The sequence below is a fragment of the Oncorhynchus kisutch genome, linkage group LG29 (genome assembly GCF_002021735.2).
Source record: "Oncorhynchus kisutch isolate 150728-3 linkage group LG29, Okis_V2, whole genome shotgun sequence".
NCBI lineage: Eukaryota > Metazoa > Chordata > Actinopteri > Salmoniformes > Salmonidae > Oncorhynchus > Oncorhynchus kisutch.
Window position 1 is genome coordinate 39,199,589 of NC_034202.2, and position 20,483 is coordinate 39,220,071.

General features: G+C 44.3%; 1 protein-coding gene across 4 annotated transcripts in view; it reads right to left on the bottom strand.

Moving 5' to 3' along the window:
- Window positions 1-17,853, bottom strand: part of smad9 (SMAD family member 9) — a 33,424-nt gene extending 15,571 nt beyond the window's left edge. For 3 of the 4 annotated variants that reach the window (XR_004206102.1, XM_031808728.1, XM_031808731.1), the window contains exons 1-2: window positions 17,517-17,772; window positions 8,923-9,138 (exon numbers count right to left, since the gene is read on the bottom strand). Coding sequence is in view for 3 of the 4 variants with exons in the window: in XM_031808728.1 (XP_031664588.1) it covers window positions 8,923-9,138; window positions 17,517-17,712 (412 nt within the window). In the remaining variant the exon portion in view is untranslated. Of the gene's footprint in view, window positions 1-8,922; window positions 9,139-17,516 lie in introns of all 4 variants that reach the window. The other variant, XM_031808730.1, reaches the window with a different exon arrangement.
- Between the last annotated feature and the right edge of the window lie 2,630 nt (window positions 17,854-20,483).

The window sequence follows — 20,483 nt, forward strand, 5'->3', positions numbered from 1 at the left end:
GTGTCTCTACCGGTCTGTAGGGGTTAATATAGCTTCTTACCTGGTGTCTGTAGTGGTTAATATAGCTTTATACCTGGTGTCTCTACCTGTCTGTAGTGGTTAATATAGCTTCATACCTGGTGTCTCTACCCGTCTGTAGGGGTTAATATAGCTTCATACCTGGTGTCTGTAGTGGTTAATATACCTTCATACCTGGTGTCTGTAGGGGTTAATATAGCTTCATACCTGGTGTCTGTAGTGGTTAATATAGCTTCATACCTGGTGTCTCTACCTGTCTGTAGTGGTTAATATAGCTTCATACCTGGTGTCTGTAGGGGTTAATATAGCTTCATACCTGGTGTCTGTAGTGGTTAATATAGCTTCATACCTGGTGTCTTACCTGTCTGTAGTGGTTAATATAGCTTCATACCTGGTGTCTCTACCTGTCTGTAGGGGTTAATATAGCTTCATACCTGGTGTCTGTAGAGGTTAATATAGCTTCATACCTGGTGTCTATAGTGGCTAATATAGCTTCATACCTGGTGTCTATACCTGTCTGTAGTGGTAGGGGTTAATATAGCTTCATACCTGGTGTCTCTACCTGTCTGTAGGGGTTAATATAGCTTCATACCTGGTGTCTGTAGAGGTTAATATAGCTTCATACCTGGTGTCTCTACCCATCTGTAGGGGTTAATATAGCTTCATACCTGGTGTCTGTAGGGGTTAATATAGCTTCATACCTGGTGTCTGTAAGGGTTAATATAGCTTCATACCTGGTGTCTGTAGGGGTTAATATAGCTTCATACCTGGTGTCTGTAGGGGTTAATATAGCTTCATACCTGGTGTCTGTAGGGGTTAATATAGCTTCATACCTGGTGTCTCTACCCCTCTGTAGAGGTTAATATAGCTTCATACCTGGTGTCTCTACCTGTCTGTAGGGGTTAATATAGCTTCATACCTGGTGTCTGTAGGGGTTAATATAGCTTCATACCTGGTGTCTGTAGGGGTTAATATAGCTTCATACCTGGTGTCTGTAGGGGTTAATATAGCTTCATACCTGGTGTCTGTAGGGGTTAATATAGCTTCATACCTGGTGTCTGTAGGAGTTAATGTAGCTTCATACCTGGTGTCTGTAGGGGTTAATATAGCTTCATACCTGGTGTCTGTAGGGGTTAATATAGCTTCATACCTGGTGTCTCTACCTGTCTGTAGGGGTTAATATAGCTTCATACCTGGTGTCTGTATAGGTTAATATAGCTTCATACCTGGTGTCTATAGTGGTTAATATAGCTTCATACCTGGTGTCTATACCTGTCTGTAGTGGTAGGGGTTAATATAGCTTCATACCTGGTGTCTCTACCTGTCTGTAGGGGTTAATATAGCTTCATACCTGGTGTCTGCAGAGGTTAATATAGCTTCATACCTGGTGTCTCTACCCGTCTGTAGGGGTTAATATAGCTTCATACCTGGTGTCTGTAGAGGTTAATATAGCTTCATACCTGGTGTATCTACCTGTCTGTAGGGGTTAATATAGCTTCATACCTGGTGTCTCTACCCCTCTGTAGAGGTTAATATAGCTTCATACCTGGTGTCTCTACCTGTCTGTAGGGGTTAATATAGCTTCATACCTGGTGTCTGTAGGGGTTAATATAGCTTCATACCTGGTGTCTGTAGGAGTTAATATAGCTTCATACCTGGTGTCTGTAGGGGTTAATATAGCTTCATACCTGGTGTCTGTAGGGGTTAATATAGCTTCATACCTGGTGTCTGTAGGGGTTAATATAGCTTCATACCTGGTGTCTGTAGGGGTTAATATAGCTTCATACCTGGTGTCTGTAGGGGTTAATATAGCTTCATACCTGGTGTCTCTACCCCTCTGTAGAGGTTAATATAGCTTCATACCTGGTGTCTCTACCTGTCTGTAGGGGTTAATATAGCTTCATACCTGGTGTCTGTAGGGGTTAATATAGCTTCATACCTGGTGTCTGTAGGGGTTAATATAGCTTCATACCTGGTGTCTGTAGGGGTTAATATAGCTTCATACCTGGTGTCTGTAGGAGTTAATGTAGCTTCATACCTGGTGTCTGTAGGGGTTAATATAGCTTCATACCTGGTGTCTGTAGGGGTTAATATAGCTTCATACCTGGTGTCTATAGTGGTTAATATAGCTTCATACCTGGTGTCTATACCTGTCTGTAGTGGTAGGGGTTAATATAGCTTCATACCTGGTGTCTCTACCTGTCTGTAGGGGTTAATATAGCTTCATACCTGGTGTCTGTAGAGGTTAATATAGCTTCATACCTGGTGTCTCTACCCGTCTGTAGGGGTTAATATAGCTTCATACCTGGTGTCTGTAGAGGTTAATATAGCTTCATACCTGGTGTCTCTACCTGTCTGTAGGGGTTAATATAGCTTCATACCTGGTGTCTGTAGAGGTTAATATAGCTTCATACCTGGTGTCTCTACCTGTCTGTAGGGGTTAATATAGCTTCATACCTGGTGTCTGTAAGGGTTAATATAGCTTCATACCTGGTGTCTGTAGGGGTTAATATAGCTTCATACCTGGTGTCTGTAAGGGTTAATATAGCTTCATACCTGGTGTCTGTAGGGGTTAATATAGCTTCATACCTGGTGTCTCTACCCCTCTGTAGAGGTTAATATAGCTTCATACCTGGTGTCTCTACCTGTCTGTAGGGGTTAATATAGCTTCATACCTGGTGTCTGTAGGGGTTAATATAGCTTCATACCTGGTGTCTGTAGGGGTTAATATAGCTTCATACCTGGTGTCTGTAGGGGTTAATATAGCTTCATACCTGGTGTCTGTAGGGGTTAATATAGCTTCATACCTGGTGTCTGTAGGGGTTAATATAGCTTCATACCTGGTGTCTGTAGGAGTTAATGTAGCTTCATACCTGGTGTCTGTAGGGGTTAATATAGCTTCATACCTGGTGTCTGTAGGGGTTAATATAGCTTCATACCTGGTGTCTATACCTGTCTGTAGTGGTAGGGGTTAATATAGCTTCATACCTGGTGTCTCTACCTGTCTGTAGGGGTTAATATAGCTTCATACCTGGTGTCTGTAGAGGTTAATATAGCTTCATACCTGGTGTCTCTACCCGTCTGTAGGGGTTAATATAGCTTCATACCTGGTGTCTGTAGAGGTTAATATAGCTTCATACCTGGTGTCTCTACCTGTCTGTAGGGGTTAATATAGCTTCATACCTGGTGTCTGTAGAGGTTAATATAGCTTCATACCTGGTGTCTCTACCTGTCTGTAGGGGTTAATATAGCTTCATACCTGGTGTCTGTAAGGGTTAATATAGCTTCATACCTGGTGTCTGTAGGGGTTAATATAGCTTCATACCTGGTGTCTGTAAGGGTTAATATAGCTTCATACCTGGTGTCTGTAGGGGTTAATATAGCTTCATACCTGGTGTCTCTACCCCTCTGTAGAGGTTAATATAGCTTCATACCTGGTGTCTCTACCTGTCTGTAGGGGTTAATATAGCTTCATACCTGGTGTCTGTAGGGGTTAATATAGCTTCATACCTGGTGTCTGTAGGGGTTAATATAGCTTCATACCTGGTGTCTGTAGGGGTTAATATAGCTTCATACCTGGTGTCTGTAGGGGTTAATATAGCTTCATACCTGGTGTCTGTAGGAGTTAATGTAGCTTCATACCTGGTGTCTGTAGGGGTTAATATAGCTTCATACCTGGTGTCTGTAGGGGTTAATATAGCTTCATACCTGGTGTCTCTACCTGTCTGTAGGGGTTAATATAGCTTCATACCTGGTGTCTGTATAGGTTAATATAGCTTCATACCTGGTGTCTATAGTGGTTAATATAGCTTCATACCTGGTGTCTATACCTGTCTGTAGTGGTAGGGGTTAATATAGCTTCATACCTGGTGTCTCTACCTGTCTGTAGGGGTTAATATAGCTTCATACCTGGTGTCTGCAGAGGTTAATATAGCTTCATACCTGGTGTCTCTACCCGTCTGTAGGGGTTAATATAGCTTCATACCTGGTGTCTGTAGAGGTTAATATAGCTTCATACCTGGTGTATCTACCTGTCTGTAGGGGTTAATATAGCTTCATACCTGGTGTCTCTACCCCTCTGTAGAGGTTAATATAGCTTCATACCTGGTGTCTCTACCTGTCTGTAGGGGTTAATATAGCTTCATACCTGGTGTCTGTAGGGGTTAATATAGCTTCATACCTGGTGTCTGTAGGAGTTAATATAGCTTCATACCTGGTGTCTGTAGGGGTTAATATAGCTTCATACCTGGTGTCTGTAGGGGTTAATATAGCTTCATACCTGGTGTCTGTAGGGGTTAATATAGCTTCATACCTGGTGTCTGTAGGGGTTAATATAGCTTCATACCTGGTGTCTGTAGGGGTTAATATAGCTTCATACCTGGTGTCTCTACCCCTCTGTAGAGGTTAATATAGCTTCATACCTGGTGTCTCTACCTGTCTGTAGGGGTTAATATAGCTTCATACCTGGTGTCTGTAGGGGTTAATATAGCTTCATACCTGGTGTCTGTAGGGGTTAATATAGCTTCATACCTGGTGTCTGTAGGGGTTAATATAGCTTCATACCTGGTGTCTGTAGGAGTTAATGTAGCTTCATACCTGGTGTCTGTAGGGGTTAATATAGCTTCATACCTGGTGTCTGTAGGGGTTAATATAGCTTCATACCTGGTGTCTATAGTGGTTAATATAGCTTCATACCTGGTGTCTATACCTGTCTGTAGTGGTAGGGGTTAATATAGCTTCATACCTGGTGTCTCTACCTGTCTGTAGGGGTTAATATAGCTTCATACCTGGTGTCTGTAGAGGTTAATATAGCTTCATACCTGGTGTCTCTACCCGTCTGTAGGGGTTAATATAGCTTCATACCTGGTGTCTGTAGAGGTTAATATAGCTTCATACCTGGTGTCTCTACCTGTCTGTAGGGGTTAATATAGCTTCATACCTGGTGTCTGTAGAGGTTAATATAGCTTCATACCTGGTGTCTCTACCTGTCTGTAGGGGTTAATATAGCTTCATACCTGGTGTCTGTAAGGGTTAATATAGCTTCATACCTGGTGTCTGTAGGGGTTAATATAGCTTCATACCTGGTGTCTGTAAGGGTTAATATAGCTTCATACCTGGTGTCTGTAGGGGTTAATATAGCTTCATACCTGGTGTCTCTACCCCTCTGTAGAGGTTAATATAGCTTCATACCTGGTGTCTCTACCTGTCTGTAGGGGTTAATATAGCTTCATACCTGGTGTCTGTAGGGGTTAATATAGCTTCATACCTGGTGTCTGTAGGGGTTAATATAGCTTCATACCTGGTGTCTGTAGGGGTTAATATAGCTTCATACCTGGTGTCTGTAGGGGTTAATATAGCTTCATACCTGGTGTCTGTAGGAGTTAATGTAGCTTCATACCTGGTGTCTGTAGGGGTTAATATAGCTTCATACCTGGTGTCTGTAGGGGTTAATATAGCTTCATACCTGGTGTCTATACCTGTCTGTAGTGGTAGGGGTTAATATAGCTTCATACCTGGTGTCTCTACCTGTCTGTAGGGGTTAATATAGCTTCATACCTGGTGTCTGTAGAGGTTAATATAGCTTCATACCTGGTGTCTCTACCCGTCTGTAGGGGTTAATATAGCTTCATACCTGGTGTCTGTAGAGGTTAATATAGCTTCATACCTGGTGTCTCTACCTGTCTGTAGGGGTTAATATAGCTTCATACCTGGTGTCTGTAGAGGTTAATATAGCTTCATACCTGGTGTCTCTACCTGTCTGTAGGGGTTAATATAGCTTCATACCTGGTGTCTGTAAGGGTTAATATAGCTTCATACCTGGTGTCTGTAGGGGTTAATATAGCTTCATACCTGGTGTCTGTAAGGGTTAATATAGCTTCATACCTGGTGTCTGTAGGGGTTAATATAGCTTCATACCTGGTGTCTCTACCCCTCTGTAGAGGTTAATATAGCTTCATACCTGGTGTCTCTACCTGTCTGTAGGGGTTAATATAGCTTCATACCTGGTGTCTGTAGGGGTTAATATAGCTTCATACCTGGTGTCTGTAGGGGTTAATATAGCTTCATACCTGGTGTCTGTAGGGGTTAATATAGCTTCATACCTGGTGTCTGTAGGGGTTAATATAGCTTCATACCTGGTGTCTGTAGGAGTTAATGTAGCTTCATACCTGGTGTCTGTAGGGGTTAATATAGCTTCATACCTGGTGTCTGTAGGGGTTAATATAGCTTCATACCTGGTGTCTCTACCTGTCTGTAGGGGTTAATATAGCTTCATACCTGGTGTCTGTATAGGTTAATATAGCTTCATACCTGGTGTCTATAGTGGTTAATATAGCTTCATACCTGGTGTCTATACCTGTCTGTAGTGGTAGGGGTTAATATAGCTTCATACCTGGTGTCTCTACCTGTCTGTAGGGGTTAATATAGCTTCATACCTGGTGTCTGCAGAGGTTAATATAGCTTCATACCTGGTGTCTCTACCCGTCTGTAGGGGTTAATATAGCTTCATACCTGGTGTCTGTAGAGGTTAATATAGCTTCATACCTGGTGTATCTACCTGTCTGTAGGGGTTAATATAGCTTCATACCTGGTGTCTGTAGGGGTTAATATAGCTTAATACCTGGTGTCTGTAGGGGTTAATATAGCTTCATACCTGGTGTCTGTAGAGGTTAATATAGCTTCATACCTGGTGTATCTACCTGTCTGTAGGGGTTAATATAGCTTCATACCTGGTGTCTGTAGGGGTTAATATAGCTTCATACCTGGTGTCTGTAGGGGTTAATATAGCTTCATACCTGGTGTCTATAGTGGTTAATATAGCTTCATACCTGGTGTCTATACCTGTCTGTAGTGGTAGGGGTTAATATAGCTTCATACCTGGTGTCTCTACCTGTCTGTAGGGGTTAATATAGCTTCATACCTGGTGTCTGCAGAGGTTAATATAGCTTCATACCTGGTGTCTCTACCCGTCTGTAGGGGTTAATATAGCTTCATACCTGGTGTCTGTAGAGGTTAATATAGCTTCATACCTGGTGTATCTACCTGTCTGTAGGGGTTAATATAGCTTCATACCTGGTGTCTGTAGGGGTTAATATAGCTTAATACCTGGTGTCTGTAGGGGTTAATATAGCTTCATACCTGGTGTCTGTAGAGGTTAATATAGCTTCATACCTGGTGTATCTACCTGTCTGTAGGGGTTAATATAGCTTCATACCTGGTGTCTGTAGGGGTTAATATAGCTTCATACCTGGTGTCTGTAGGGGTTAATATAGCTTCATACCTGGTGTCTGTAGGGGTTAATATAGCTTCATACCTGGTGTCTGTAGGGGTTAATATAGCTTCATACCTGGTGTCTCTACCCCTCTGTAGAGGTTAATATAGCTTCATACCTGGTGTCTGTAGGGGTTAATATAGCTTCATACCTGGTGTCTGTAAGGGTTAATATAGCTTCATACCTGGTGTCTGTAGGGGTTAATATAGCTTCATACCTGGTGTCTGTAGGGGTTAATATAGCTTCATACCTGGTGTCTGTAGGGGTTAATATAGCTTCATACCTGGTGTCTCTACCCCTCTGTAGAGGTTAATATAGCTTCATACCTGGTGTCTCTACCTGTCTGTAGGGGTTAATATAGCTTCATACCTGGTGTCTGTAGGGGTTAATATAGCTTCATACCTGGTGTCTGTAGGAGTTAATATAGCTTCGTACCTGGTGTCTGTAGGGGTTAATATAGCTTCATACCTGGTGTCTGTAGGGGTTAATATAGCTTCATACCTGGTGTCTCTGCCTGTCTGTAGTGGTTAATATAGCTTCATACCTGGTGTCTGTAGTGGTTAATATAGCTTCATACCTGGTGTTTCTACCTGTCTGTAGTGGTTAATATAGCTTCATACCTGGTGTCTGTAGGGGTTAATATAGCTTCATACCTGGTGTCTGTAGGGGTTAATATAGCTTCATACCTGGTGTCTGTAGGAGTTAATATAGCTTCATACCTGGTGTCTGTAGGGGTTAATATAGCTTCATACCTGGTGTCTGTAGGGGTTAATATAGCTTCATACCTGGTGTCTCTGCCTGTCTGTAGTGGTTAATATAGCTTCATACCTGGTGTCTGTAGGGGTTAATATAGCTTCATACCTGGTGTCTGTAGGAGTTAATATAGCTTCATACCTGGTGTCTGTAGTGGTTAATATAGCTTCATACCTGGTGTCTGTAGTGGTTAATATAGCTTCATACCTGGTGTCTGAAGTGGTTAATATAGCTTCATACCTGGTGTCTGTAGTGGTTAATATAGCTTCATACCTGGTGTCTGTAGAGGTTAATATAGCTTCATACCTGGTGTCTCTACCTGTCTGTAGTGGTTAATATAGCTTCATACCTGGTGTCTCTACCCATCTGTAGAGGTTAATATAGCTTCATACCTGGTGTCTGTAGTGGTTAACATAGCTTCAAAGCTGGTGTCTGTAGTGGTTAATATAGCTTCATACCTGGTGTCTGTAGTGGTTAATATAGCTTCATACCTGGTGTCTCTGCCTGTCTGTAGGGGTTAATATAGCTTCATACCTGGTGTCTGTAGTGGTTAATATAGCTTCATACCTGGTGTCTGTAGTGGTTAATATAGCTTCATACCTGGTGTCTCTACCTGTCTGTAGGGGTTAATATAGCTTCATACCTGGTGTCTGTAGTGGTTAATATAGCTTCATACCTGGTGTCTCTACCTGTCTGTAGGGGTTAATATAGCTTCATACCTGGTGTCTCTACCTGTCTGTAGGGGTTAATATAGCTTCATACCTGGTGTCTGTAGTGGTTAATATAGCTTCATACCTGGTGTCTCTACCTGTCTGTAGGGGTTAATATAGCTTCATACCTGGTGTCTCTACCCGTCTGTAGTGGTTAATATAGCTTCATACCTGGTGTCTCTACCCGTCTGTAGTGGTAGGGGTTGATACAGATGTCTTTCTGTTTGGATCCGAAGGCGAATTCGCAGCACTCCAAGGCCTTGAGTTCGTGATGAGACTGTAGGTCGGGCCACCTCCACACTCTGCAGTAGATAACGTGGGGGAGACCCTTCCTGTGAGACACCTGGAGACGACCGTCCAGAGACCGAGGGATGGTCACACACTTACCTGTTGGAGGAGGTAGAGAGAGTTTGGATCAGAGGTGTTTCAGAATAAGCTACAAAAAAGGTGAAGGGAACAGTTTAGGAACAGGTTGGTTCCTATGGATGTGTACTTCCTGTCTGTTATGGACACTGGGGAGTGACGTGTTTCCTGGTCCTAGTTGTGACATAATCTCTGGATAAACACTCTTTATCTGGTCACACACAAACTCACGTGGCGCTGAATTGTTTAGCGACTTTACGTGCTCCTGACCAGTTCTGATATTCTTTTCGCTCATCATAACTTTTAATAAAAAATATAAAAAAATCGTACATAATGTTCCTCGTTTCCTGCGATGAAAAGATCTTCTGGACATAAGAACAGAGATCACTAACCTCCATTTGGATGAACATTTCTACTTTCAACAGGTCGACAGAGCAGGACTTCCTGCTCATCCCAATCCAAGCCCTAAAATCCCAGAGGCTCGGAAGCGAAAAGAGATGGGCGACATAGAGGTCGACGTGCGGCCGTCCTGATGAAACTATGGCGACGCGTAATTAATAAATAAATTAAATATAATATAATAAGAGTAAATAAAGCCCCTCTGTAGTCGAACTGATCCGTTCGAGACCATCCTATGAACTGGACCTGAAGAATTGTAACATCCTACGCTTCCTGGGAGTCGTGGCTAAACAAGGACTTGGATAATATACATCTAGCTGGTTTTTTTCTGTCCATCGGTAGGACAGAACGGCATTATTACAAGGGGGGGGGGTCTAACATCTCTAACATTAAGGATCTCTGCTCACCTCAGACAGAATACCTCATTGAGGTAAGCAGAGATCCTTAATGTAGACTATTTACCGAGAAGAGTTTTCATCTATATTTTTCGTAGCTGTTGATTTACCACCGCAAACCGATGCACTAACCGACGGCACTCAACGAGCTGTATAGGACCGTAAACAAACAAGAAAATGCCCATCCAGAGGCCGTTCTCCTAGTGGCCGGTGATTTTAATGCAGGAAAACTGAAATCCGTCTTACCTCATTTCTACCAGCATGTCACCTGTGCAACTGGAGGCGAAAAAAAGTCTACCTTTACTCCAAAAACAGAGATGCATACAAAGCTATCACTCCCCCTCCATTTGGCATAACTGACCATAACTCTATCCTCCTGATTCATACTTACAAGCAAAAACTCAAACAGGCACATCAGTTACTGGCTTCAGTAATAAGTGTATCGACGGAGTCATCCCCACAGTGACCGTACGTACATATCCCAACCAGAAGCCATGGATAGCAGGCAACATTCGTACTGAGGTAAAGGCTAGACCTGTCGCTTTCAAACAGTGGGATACGAACATACAAAACATCAAGACAGGACTATTGATGTTTTGTAAGACATACAAAACATCAATACAGGACTAAGATTGAATCCTACTACACCGGCTCTGACACTCGTTGGATGTGGCAGGACTTGCAAACTATCACGGGTTACAAAGGGAAACCCAGACGCGAGCTGCCCAGTGACACAAGCCTACCAGACGAGCTAAATGTCTTCTATGCTCAGTTAGAGGCAAGCAACACTGAACCATGCTTGAAGGCACCAGCTGTTCAGGACGACTGTGTGGTCACACTCTCCGTGGCCGATGTGAGTAAGACCTTTAAACAGGTCAACGTTCACAAGACCGCAGGACCAGACAGATTACCAGGATGAGTACTCAGAGCACGCGCTGACCAGCTGGCAAGTGTCTTCACTGGCATTTTCAACCTTTTTCAACCATTTTCAACCCCAGTCTGTAACACCAACATGTTGCAAGCAGACCACCATAGTCCCTGTGCCCAAGAACACCTAGGTAACCTGTCTAAATGACTAACGCCCGGTAGTGCTCACATCTGTGGCCATGAAATGCTTTGAAAAGCTGATCCTGGTTCACATCAACACCATCATCCCAGACACACTGGACTCACTCCAACTCACATACCGCCCCAACTGATCCAATCTCAATCGCCCTCCACACTGCCCTTTCCCACTTGGACAAAAGGAACACCTACGTGAGAATGCTATTCATTGACTGACTACAGCTCAGCATTCAACACCATAGTGCCCTCCAAGCTCATCACCAAGCTAAGGACCCTGGGACTGAACACCTCCCTCTGCAACTGGATCATGGACATCCTGTCGGGAAGCCCCCAGGTAGTAAAGGTAGGTAACAACACATCCGCCACACTGACCCTTAACACGGAGGCCTCTCAGGGGTGAGTGCTCAGTCCCCTCCTGTACTCACTGTTCACCCACGACTGCATGGCCAAGCACAACTCCAACACCATCATTAAGTCTGTTGACGACATAACAGTGGTATGCCTGATCACCGACGGTGATGAGACAACCTATAGGGAGGAGGTCAGAGACCTAGCAGTGTGGTGCCTGGATAACAACCTCTCCCTCAATGTCAGCAAGACCAAGGAGCTGATCGTGGACTACAGGAAACGAGGGGTCGAGCAGACCCCCATTTACATCGACAGGGCTGTAGTGGAGCGAGTCGAGAGCTTCAAGTTTCTCTGTGTCCACGTCACTAAGGATCTATCATGGTCCAAACACACCAACACAGCAGTGAAGAAGGCACGACAAAGCCCCTTCCCCCTCAGGAGGCTGAAAAGATTTGGCATGGGGCCCCTCAGATCCTCAAAATGTTTTACAGCAGCACCATCGAGAGCATCTTGACTGGCTGCATCACCGGTTGGTATGGCAACTGCTTGGCATCCGACCGCAAGGTGCAACAGAAGTCCCAGTACATCACTGAGGCTGAGCTCCCTGCCATCCAGGACCTCTTTACCAGGCGGTGTCAGAGGAAGGCCCTAAGAATGGTCAAAGACTCCAGCCACCTCATTCATAGACCTTTCTCTCTGCTACAGCACGGAAAGCGGAACCAACGCACCAAGTCTGGAACTATCAAGACCCTGAACAGCTTCTACCCCCCCCAAGCCATAAGCCTTCTAAATATACTGAACAAAAATATAAATGCAACATGCAACAATTTCAACGATTTTACAGAGCTTCCGTAAGGAAATAAAGAAATCAGTCAATTTAAATAAATGCATTAGGCCCTAATCCTGGATTTCACTCAGTGAAATCCACCACCCCCAGGTGGTGAGGGTAGGCAACAACATTTCCACCCCGCTGTTCCTCAACACTGGGGCGCGTTCTGAGCCCTCTCCTGTACTCCCTGTTCACCCACGACTGCGTGGCCACGCACGCCTCCAACTCAATCATCAAGTTTGCGGACGACACAACAGTGGTAGGCTTGATTACCAACAACGACGAGACGGCCTACAGGGAGGAGGTGAGGGCCCTCGGAGTGTGGTGTCAGGAAAATAACCTCACACTCAATGTCAACAAAACTAAGGAGATGATTGTGGTCTTCAGGAAACAGCAGAGGGAACACCCCCCTATCCACATCGATGGAACAGTAGTGGAGAGGGTAGTAAGTTTTAAGTTCCTCGGCATACACATCACAGACAAACTGAATTGGTCCACCCACACAGACAGCATCGTGAAGAAGGCGCAGTAGCGCCTCTTCAACCTCAGGAGGCTGAAGAAATTTGGCTTGTCACCAAAAGCACTCACAAACTTCTACAGATGCACAATCGAGAGCATCCTGTCGGGCTGTATCCCCGCCTGGTACGGCAACTGCTCCGCCCACAACTGTAGAGGGTAGTGAGGTCTGCACAACGCATCACCGGGGGCAAACTATCTGCCCTCCAGGACACCTACACCACCCGATGTCACAGGAAGGCCATAAAGATGATCAAGGACAACAACCACCCGAGCCACTGCCTGTTCACCCCGCTATCGTCCAGAAGGCGAGGTCAGTACAGGTGCATCAAAGCTGGGACCGAGAGACTGAAAAACAGCTTCTATCTCAAGGCCATCAGACTGTTAAACAGCCACCACTAACATTGAGTGGCTGCTGCCAACACACTGACTCAACTCCAGCCACTTTAATACTGGGAATTGATGGGAAATGATGTATCACTAGCCACTTTAAACAATGCTACCTAATATAATGTTTACATACCCTACATTATTCATCTCATATGCATACGTATATACTGTACTCTATATCATCGACTGCATCCTTATGTAATACATGTATCACTAGCCACTTTAACTATGCCACTTTGTTTACATACTCATCTCATATGTATATACTGCACTCAATACCATCTACTGTATCTTGCCTATGCCGCTCTGTACCATCACTCATTCATATATCTTTATGTACATATTCTTTATCCCCTTACACTTGTGTCTATAAGGTAGTCGTTTTGTTAGCTAGATTACTTGTTGGTTATTACTGCATTGTCGGAACTAGAAGCACAAGCATTTCGCTACACTCGCATTAACATCTGCTAACCATGTGTATGTGACAAATAACATTTGATTTGATTTGATATGTGGGCCTGGTAGGGCATAGGCCCACCCACTAGGGTGCCAGGCCCAACCAATCAGAATGAGTTTTTCCCCACAAAAGGGCTTTATTACAGACAGAAATACTCCTCAGTTTCATCAGCTGCCCAGGTGGCTGGTTTCAGACAATCCAACAGGTGAAAAAGCCGGATGTTGAGGTTCTGGGCTGGCGTGGTTACATGTGGTCTGAGGTTGTGAGGGTGTTGAGGTTCTGGGCTGCCGTGGTTACATGTGGTCTGAGGTTGTGAGGATGTTGAGGTTCTGGGTTGCCGTGGTTACATGTGGTCTGAGGTTGTGAGGGTGTTGAGGTTCTGGGTTGCCGTGGTTACATGTGGTCTGAGGTTGTGAGGGTGTTGAGGTTCTGGGCTGGCGTGGTTACATGTGGTCTGAGGTTGTGAGGTTGTTGAGGTTCTGGGCTGCCGTGGTTACATGTGGTCTGAGGTTGTGAGGGTGTTGAGGTTCTGGGCTGGCGTGGTTACATGTGGTCTGAGGTTGTGAGGATGTTGAGGTTCTGGGCTGCCATGGTTACATGTGGTCTGAGGTTGTGAGGATGTTGAGGTTCTGGGCTGGCGTGGTTACATGGGGTCTGCGGTTGTGAGGGTGTTGAGGTTCTGGGCTGCCGTGGTTACATGTGGTCTGAGGTTGTGAGGCCTGTTGAGGTTCTGGGCTGCCGTGGTTACATGTGGTCTGAGGTTGTGAGGCCTGTTGAGGTTCTGGGCTGCCGTGGTTACATGTGGTCTGAGGTTGTGAGGGTGTTGAGGTTCTGGGCTGGCGTGGTTACATGTGGTCTGCGGTTGTGAGGGTGTTGAGGTTCTGGGCTGCCGTGGTTACATGTGGTCTGAGGTTGTGAGGCCTGTTGAGGTTCTGGGCTGCCGTGGTTACATGTGGTCTGAGGTTGTGAGGCCTGTTGAGGTTCTGGGCTGCCGTGGTTACATGTGGTCTGAGGTTGTGAGGGTGTTGAGGTTCTGGGCTGGCGTGGTTACATGTGGTCTGCGGTTGTGAGGGTGTTGAGGTTCTGGGCTGCCGTGGTTACATGTGGTCTGCGGTTGTGAGGATGTTGAGGTTCTGGGTTGCCGTGGTTACATGTGGTCTGAGGTTGTGAGGCCTGTTGAGGTTCTGGGCTGCCGTGGTTACATGTGGTCTGAGGTTGTGAGGGTGTTGAGGTTCTGGGTTGCCGTGGTTACATGTGGTCTGAGGTTGTGAGGCCTGTTGGAAGTGCTGCCAGATTCTCTACAACGACGATGGAGGTGGCTTACTGTATTGTATGGTAGAGAAATTAACATTCATTTTCCCCTGGTGGATTTTTCTCCAACTCTGGTGGACATTCCTGCAGTCAGCATGCCAATTGCACGCTTCCTCAAAACTTGAGACATCTGTGGAATTATGTGGTGTGACAAAACTGCACATTTTAGAGTGGCCTTTTATTGTCCCCAGCACAAGGTGCACCTCTGTAATGGTCATGCTGTTTAATCAGATTCTTCATATGCCACACCTGTCGGGTGGATGGATTATCTTGGCAGTGGAGAAATGCTCACTAAACATGGATGTAAACAAATTTGTGTTTACAACATTTGAGAGAAATAAACTTTTTTCACATCTGGAACATTTCTGGGATCTTTTTATTTCAGCTCATGAAACATGGGACCAACACTTTACATGTTGCGTTTTATATCTTTGTTCCGTATAGTTAGTTAAATAGTTAACCAATAACTACCCACTAACCTTTTTGACTATTCACATACGCTACTGCTACTGTTTACTATCGCTAACTTTATTCCTATAACATAAATATTATGTTCATATCTACCTCACTTACCTCATACCCCTGCACATCGACTCAGTACTGTTACCCCGTGTATATAGCCAAGTTATTACCTGGTACTTCCTGTATATAGTTATCATCGACTCAGTATTGGTACCCCGGGTATGTAGCCAAGTTATTACCTGGTACTTCCTGTATATAACCTAGTTATCATCAACTCAGTACTGGTACCCCGTGTATATAGCCAAGTTATTACCTGGTACTTCCTGTATATAACCTAGTTATCATCGACTCAGTACTGGTACCCCGTGTATATAGCCAAGTTATTACCTGGTACTTCCTGTATATAACCTAGTTATCATCGACTCAGTATTGGTACCCTGTGTATATAGCCAAGTTATTACCTGCTACTTCCTGTATATAACCTAGTTATCATTGACTCAGTACTGGTACCCCGTGTATATAGCCAAGTTATTACCTGGTACTTCCTGTATATAACCTAGTTATCATAGACTCAGTATTGGTACCCTGGGTATGTAGCCAAGTTATTACCTGGTACTTCCTGTATATAACCTAGTTATCATTGACTCAGTACTGGTACCCTGGGTATGTAGCCAAGTTATTACCTGGTACTTCCTGTATATAACCTAGTTATCATTGACTCAGTACTGGTACCCCGTGTATATAGCCAAGTTATTACCTGGTACTTCCTGTATATAACCTAGTTATCATCGACTCAGTACTGGTACCCCGTATATATAGCCAAGTTATTACCTGGTACTTCCTGTATATAGTTATCATTGACTCAGTACTGGTACCCCGTGTATATAGCCAAGTTATTACCTGGTACTTCCTGTATATAACCTAGTTATCATTGACTCAGTACTGGTACCCCGTGTATATAGCCAAGTTATTACCTGGTACTTCCTGTATAAAACCTAGTTATCATCGACTCAGTACTGGTACCCCGTGTATATAGCCAAGTTATTACCTGGTACTTCCTGTATATAACCTAGTTATCATCGACTCAGTACTGGTACCCCGTGTATATAGCCAAGTTATTACCTGGTACTTCCTGTATATAGTTATCATTGACTCAGTACTGGTACCCCGTGTATATAGCCAAGTTATTACCTGGTACTTCCTGTATATAACCTAGTTATCATTGACTCAGTACTGGTACCCCGTGTATATAGCCAAGTTATTACCTGGTACTTCCTGTATAAACCTAGTTATCATCGACTCAGTACTGGTACCCCGTGTATATAGCCAAGTTATTACCTGGTACTTCCTGTATATAACCTAGTTATCATTGACTCAGTACTGGTACCCCGTGTATATAGCCAAGTTATTACCTGGTACTTCCTGTATATAGTTATCATTGACTCAGTACTGGTACCCCGTGTATATAGCCAAGTTATTACCTGGTACTTCCTGTATATAACCTAGTTATCATCGACTCCGTACTGGTACCCCGTGTATATAGCCAAGTTATTACCTGGTACGTCCTGTATATAACCTAGTTATCATCGACTCAGTACTGGTACCCTGGGTATGTAGCCAAGTTATTACCTGGTACTTCCTGTATATAACCTAGTTATCATCGACTCAGTATTGGTACCCTGGGTATGTAGCCAAGTTATTACCTGGTACTTCCTGTATATAACCTAGTTATCATCGACTCAGTACTGGTACCCCGTGTATATAGCCAAGTTATTACCTGGTACTTCCTGTATATAACCTAGTTATCATCGACTCAGTACTGGTACCCTGGGTATGTAGCCAAGTTATTACCTGGTACTTCCTGTATATAACCTAGTTATCATCGACTCAGTACTGGTACCCTGGGTATGTAGCCAAGTTATTACCTGGTACTTCCTGTATATAACCTAGTTATCATCGACTCAGTACTGGTACCCCGTGTATATAGCCAAGTTATTACCTGGTACTTCCTGTATATAACCTAGTTATCATCGACTCAGTACTGGTACAGCCAAGTCATCGTTACTCATTGTGATTTTTATTTTTTATTTTCTTACATGTTATTACTTTTCTATTGTGTCTCTATTTTCTTTCTCTCTGCATTGTTGGGAAAGGCCCTGAGTAAGTAAGCATTTCACTGTCACAACGCATGTGACAAATAAAACGTGATTTGATCAGACGGGGTACTCACTGGGTTGTCCGGGACAGCTGAGGGCCTTCTCCAGCTCCTCCATCGCTCCCTTCTTCTTCTTTAGTTTCTTGACCAGAGAGTCCACAGCCTTCTCTGCCCACTTCTCCTCTTCATCCCCTTGTTTCCATCCCAGAAGCCTCTTCACTGCAGGGCTGGTGAAGGAGAAGAGGGACGTGATGGAGGTGGAGGAATGCATGATGAGGGAGGGAGGGTGCTATGTAGAGATGGATAGAGGGAGCGAGGGTGCTATGTAGAGATGGATGGAGGGAGGGTGCTATGTAGAGATGGATGGAGGGTGCTATGTAGAGATGGATGGAGGGAGGGAGGGTGCTATGTAGAGATGGATGGAGGGAGGGAGGGAGGGTGCTATGTAGAGATGGATGGAGGGAGGGAGGGTGCTATGTAGAGATGGATAGAGGGAGGGAGGGTGCTATGTAGAGATGGATGGAGGGAGGGTGCTATGTAGAGATAGATAGAGGGAGGGAGGGTGCTATGTAGAGATGGATGGAGGGAGGGAGGGTGCTATGTAGAGATGGATGGAGGGAGGGAGGAGAACCACCACTTCGGGTGAAAGAGGGAGGGAATGTGATGAGAGGAGGTGAGAGAGGGAGGGAATGTGATGAGAGGAGGTGAGAGAGGGGGGGAATGTGATGAGAGGAGGTGAGAGAGGGGGGGGAATGTGATGAGAGGAGGTGAGAGAGGGGGGGGGAATGTGATGAGAGGAGGTGAGAGAGGGGGGGGGGGTGTGATGAGAGGAGGTGAGAGAGGGGGGGGGGGAATGTGATGAGAGGAGGTGAGAGAGGGAGGGAATGTGATGAGAGGAGGTGAGAGAGGGGGGGAATGTGATGAGAGGAGGTGAGAGAGGGGGGAATGTGATGAGAGGAGGTGAGAGAGGGGGGGAATGTGATGAGAGGAGGTGAGAGAGGGGGGGGGATGTGATGAGAGGAGGTGAGAGAGGGGGGGGGATAGAAGAGGAGCGTGATGGATGGATTGTTTCCCAGATGGATAAAGGAGAGCATGAACGAGGGATCAGGGATGGAGCTCTAAGAGGAGTGTGAGTAGTCTATGTAAACAGAAACTGGGATTCATTAGTTCCGTTGGTGCTTCCTGAAGAGACCAGGAGTAGGGAGGAAGGTCTGGAACGGAGGTGGGAATGTTGGAATAATCCCAAATATCTTATTTTTCTCTTTCTCCCTCCCTCTCTCAGCAGAAATACGGTCTGGTCAGAATGGTAGCCTCCGGTCATGAATGTTATTCCTCGTGCAGGTCAGGTTTCAGTCATCTGACCAGAGAAGAGAGAGATGAAATTAGGCGCTAATTTAACAGAAACAAAGAGCTGTTCAGCAGGGCTGTGAGTCATATGAACCAGAGGTTAAATACAACAGAAGACTTAGGAGAGAATTAGGACTAGGACACTGAATCAAGTCTATGGGGACTATAGGGATGTCTATGACCTTCAGAAAGTCTTCATACCCCTTTGACAAATTCCACATTAGCCTGAATTCAAAATGGATTCAATAGATTTTTTTCTCTCTCGCCCATCTACACACAATGCCCCATAATGACATCACAATACCCCATAACGACGTCACAATAACCCATAATGACATCACAATACCCCATAGTGACCAAGTGAAAACATGTTTTTAGAAGTTGCCGGAGAGGAAGGAAACTGCTCAGGGAATTCTATCTACATTGTGTCCCACCACTCGCCAACCCCTCATTTACGCTACTGCTACTCTCTGTTCATCATATATGCATAGTAACTTTAACCATATCTACATGTACATACTACCTCAATCAACCTGACTAACCGGTGTCTGTATGTAGCCTCGCTACTTTTATAGCCTCTCTACTATATACAGCCTGTCTTTTTACTGTTGTTTTATTTCTTTACTTACCTATTGTTCACCTAATACCTTTTTTGCACTATTGGTTAGAGCCTGTAAGTAAGCATTTCACTGTAAGGTCTACACTTGTTGTATTCGGTGCACGTGACAAATAAACTTTGATTTGCTTTGATGAGGCCAATGGTGACTTTAAAACAGTTACAGAGTTTAATGGCTCTGATAGAAGAAGAATGAGGATAGATTTTGGGGAATAATCAGAATTAGTTGGTAACATAGGTAAGATGTTTTATATTCATCATATGTTTGTAAGTTACTTCTCATCAGAATGTGTTTGTATAATACTGTGGCGGGGTTACAGTATCTGTTCTCTGTCAAGACTGAGTTGCTTGGGCCGGAGAGAGAGGAGAGGTCAAGCGTGTATCTCTTGGCTCCACAATGTCTGTGTGCCAGTCAGTGTGTCTCTGTGATCTTGTCAAGATAGGATGGATTTGATATATGCCTGTTGATATGGAGGATTGGTTTATGGTTCTGAGTTTGAGAAAAGAACATGTTTTAGGAAACAAAGCTGAACGATGAATTATGCCGATGCTGTCTTATCCTGTGTGTGTCTTTGCTATAAAGGATCTCAGTTGAAATGTGGTTGGGACTCTCAGAGAATTCATTGATAGACACTGAATTGTTCTGAGAGTCACAGGGTTGTGATAGATCTCATATAATTAAAGATGGACTTTGTGATAACTAACTCTGACTTGTGTGTGGTTTGCTCTCATGATTTGGTAAATAGAGGACATTTCCACGACAAGATCAACAACATTGTAGTTACTCCACAATACTAACCTAATTGACAGAGTGAAAAGAAGCTTGTATACAATAAAATATATAAACATGCTTCCTGTTTGCAACAAGTCACGTAGGTAATACTGCAAAAAATGTGGCTAAGAAATTAACTTTATGTCCTGAATATAAAGCGTTATGTTTGGGGCAAATCCAACACATCACTGAGTACCACTCTTCATATTTTCAAGCATGGTGGTGGCTGCATCATGTTATGGGTCTGCTTGTCATTGGCAAGGACAAGGGAGTTTTTAAGGAAAAATAGAAACAAAATACAGCTATA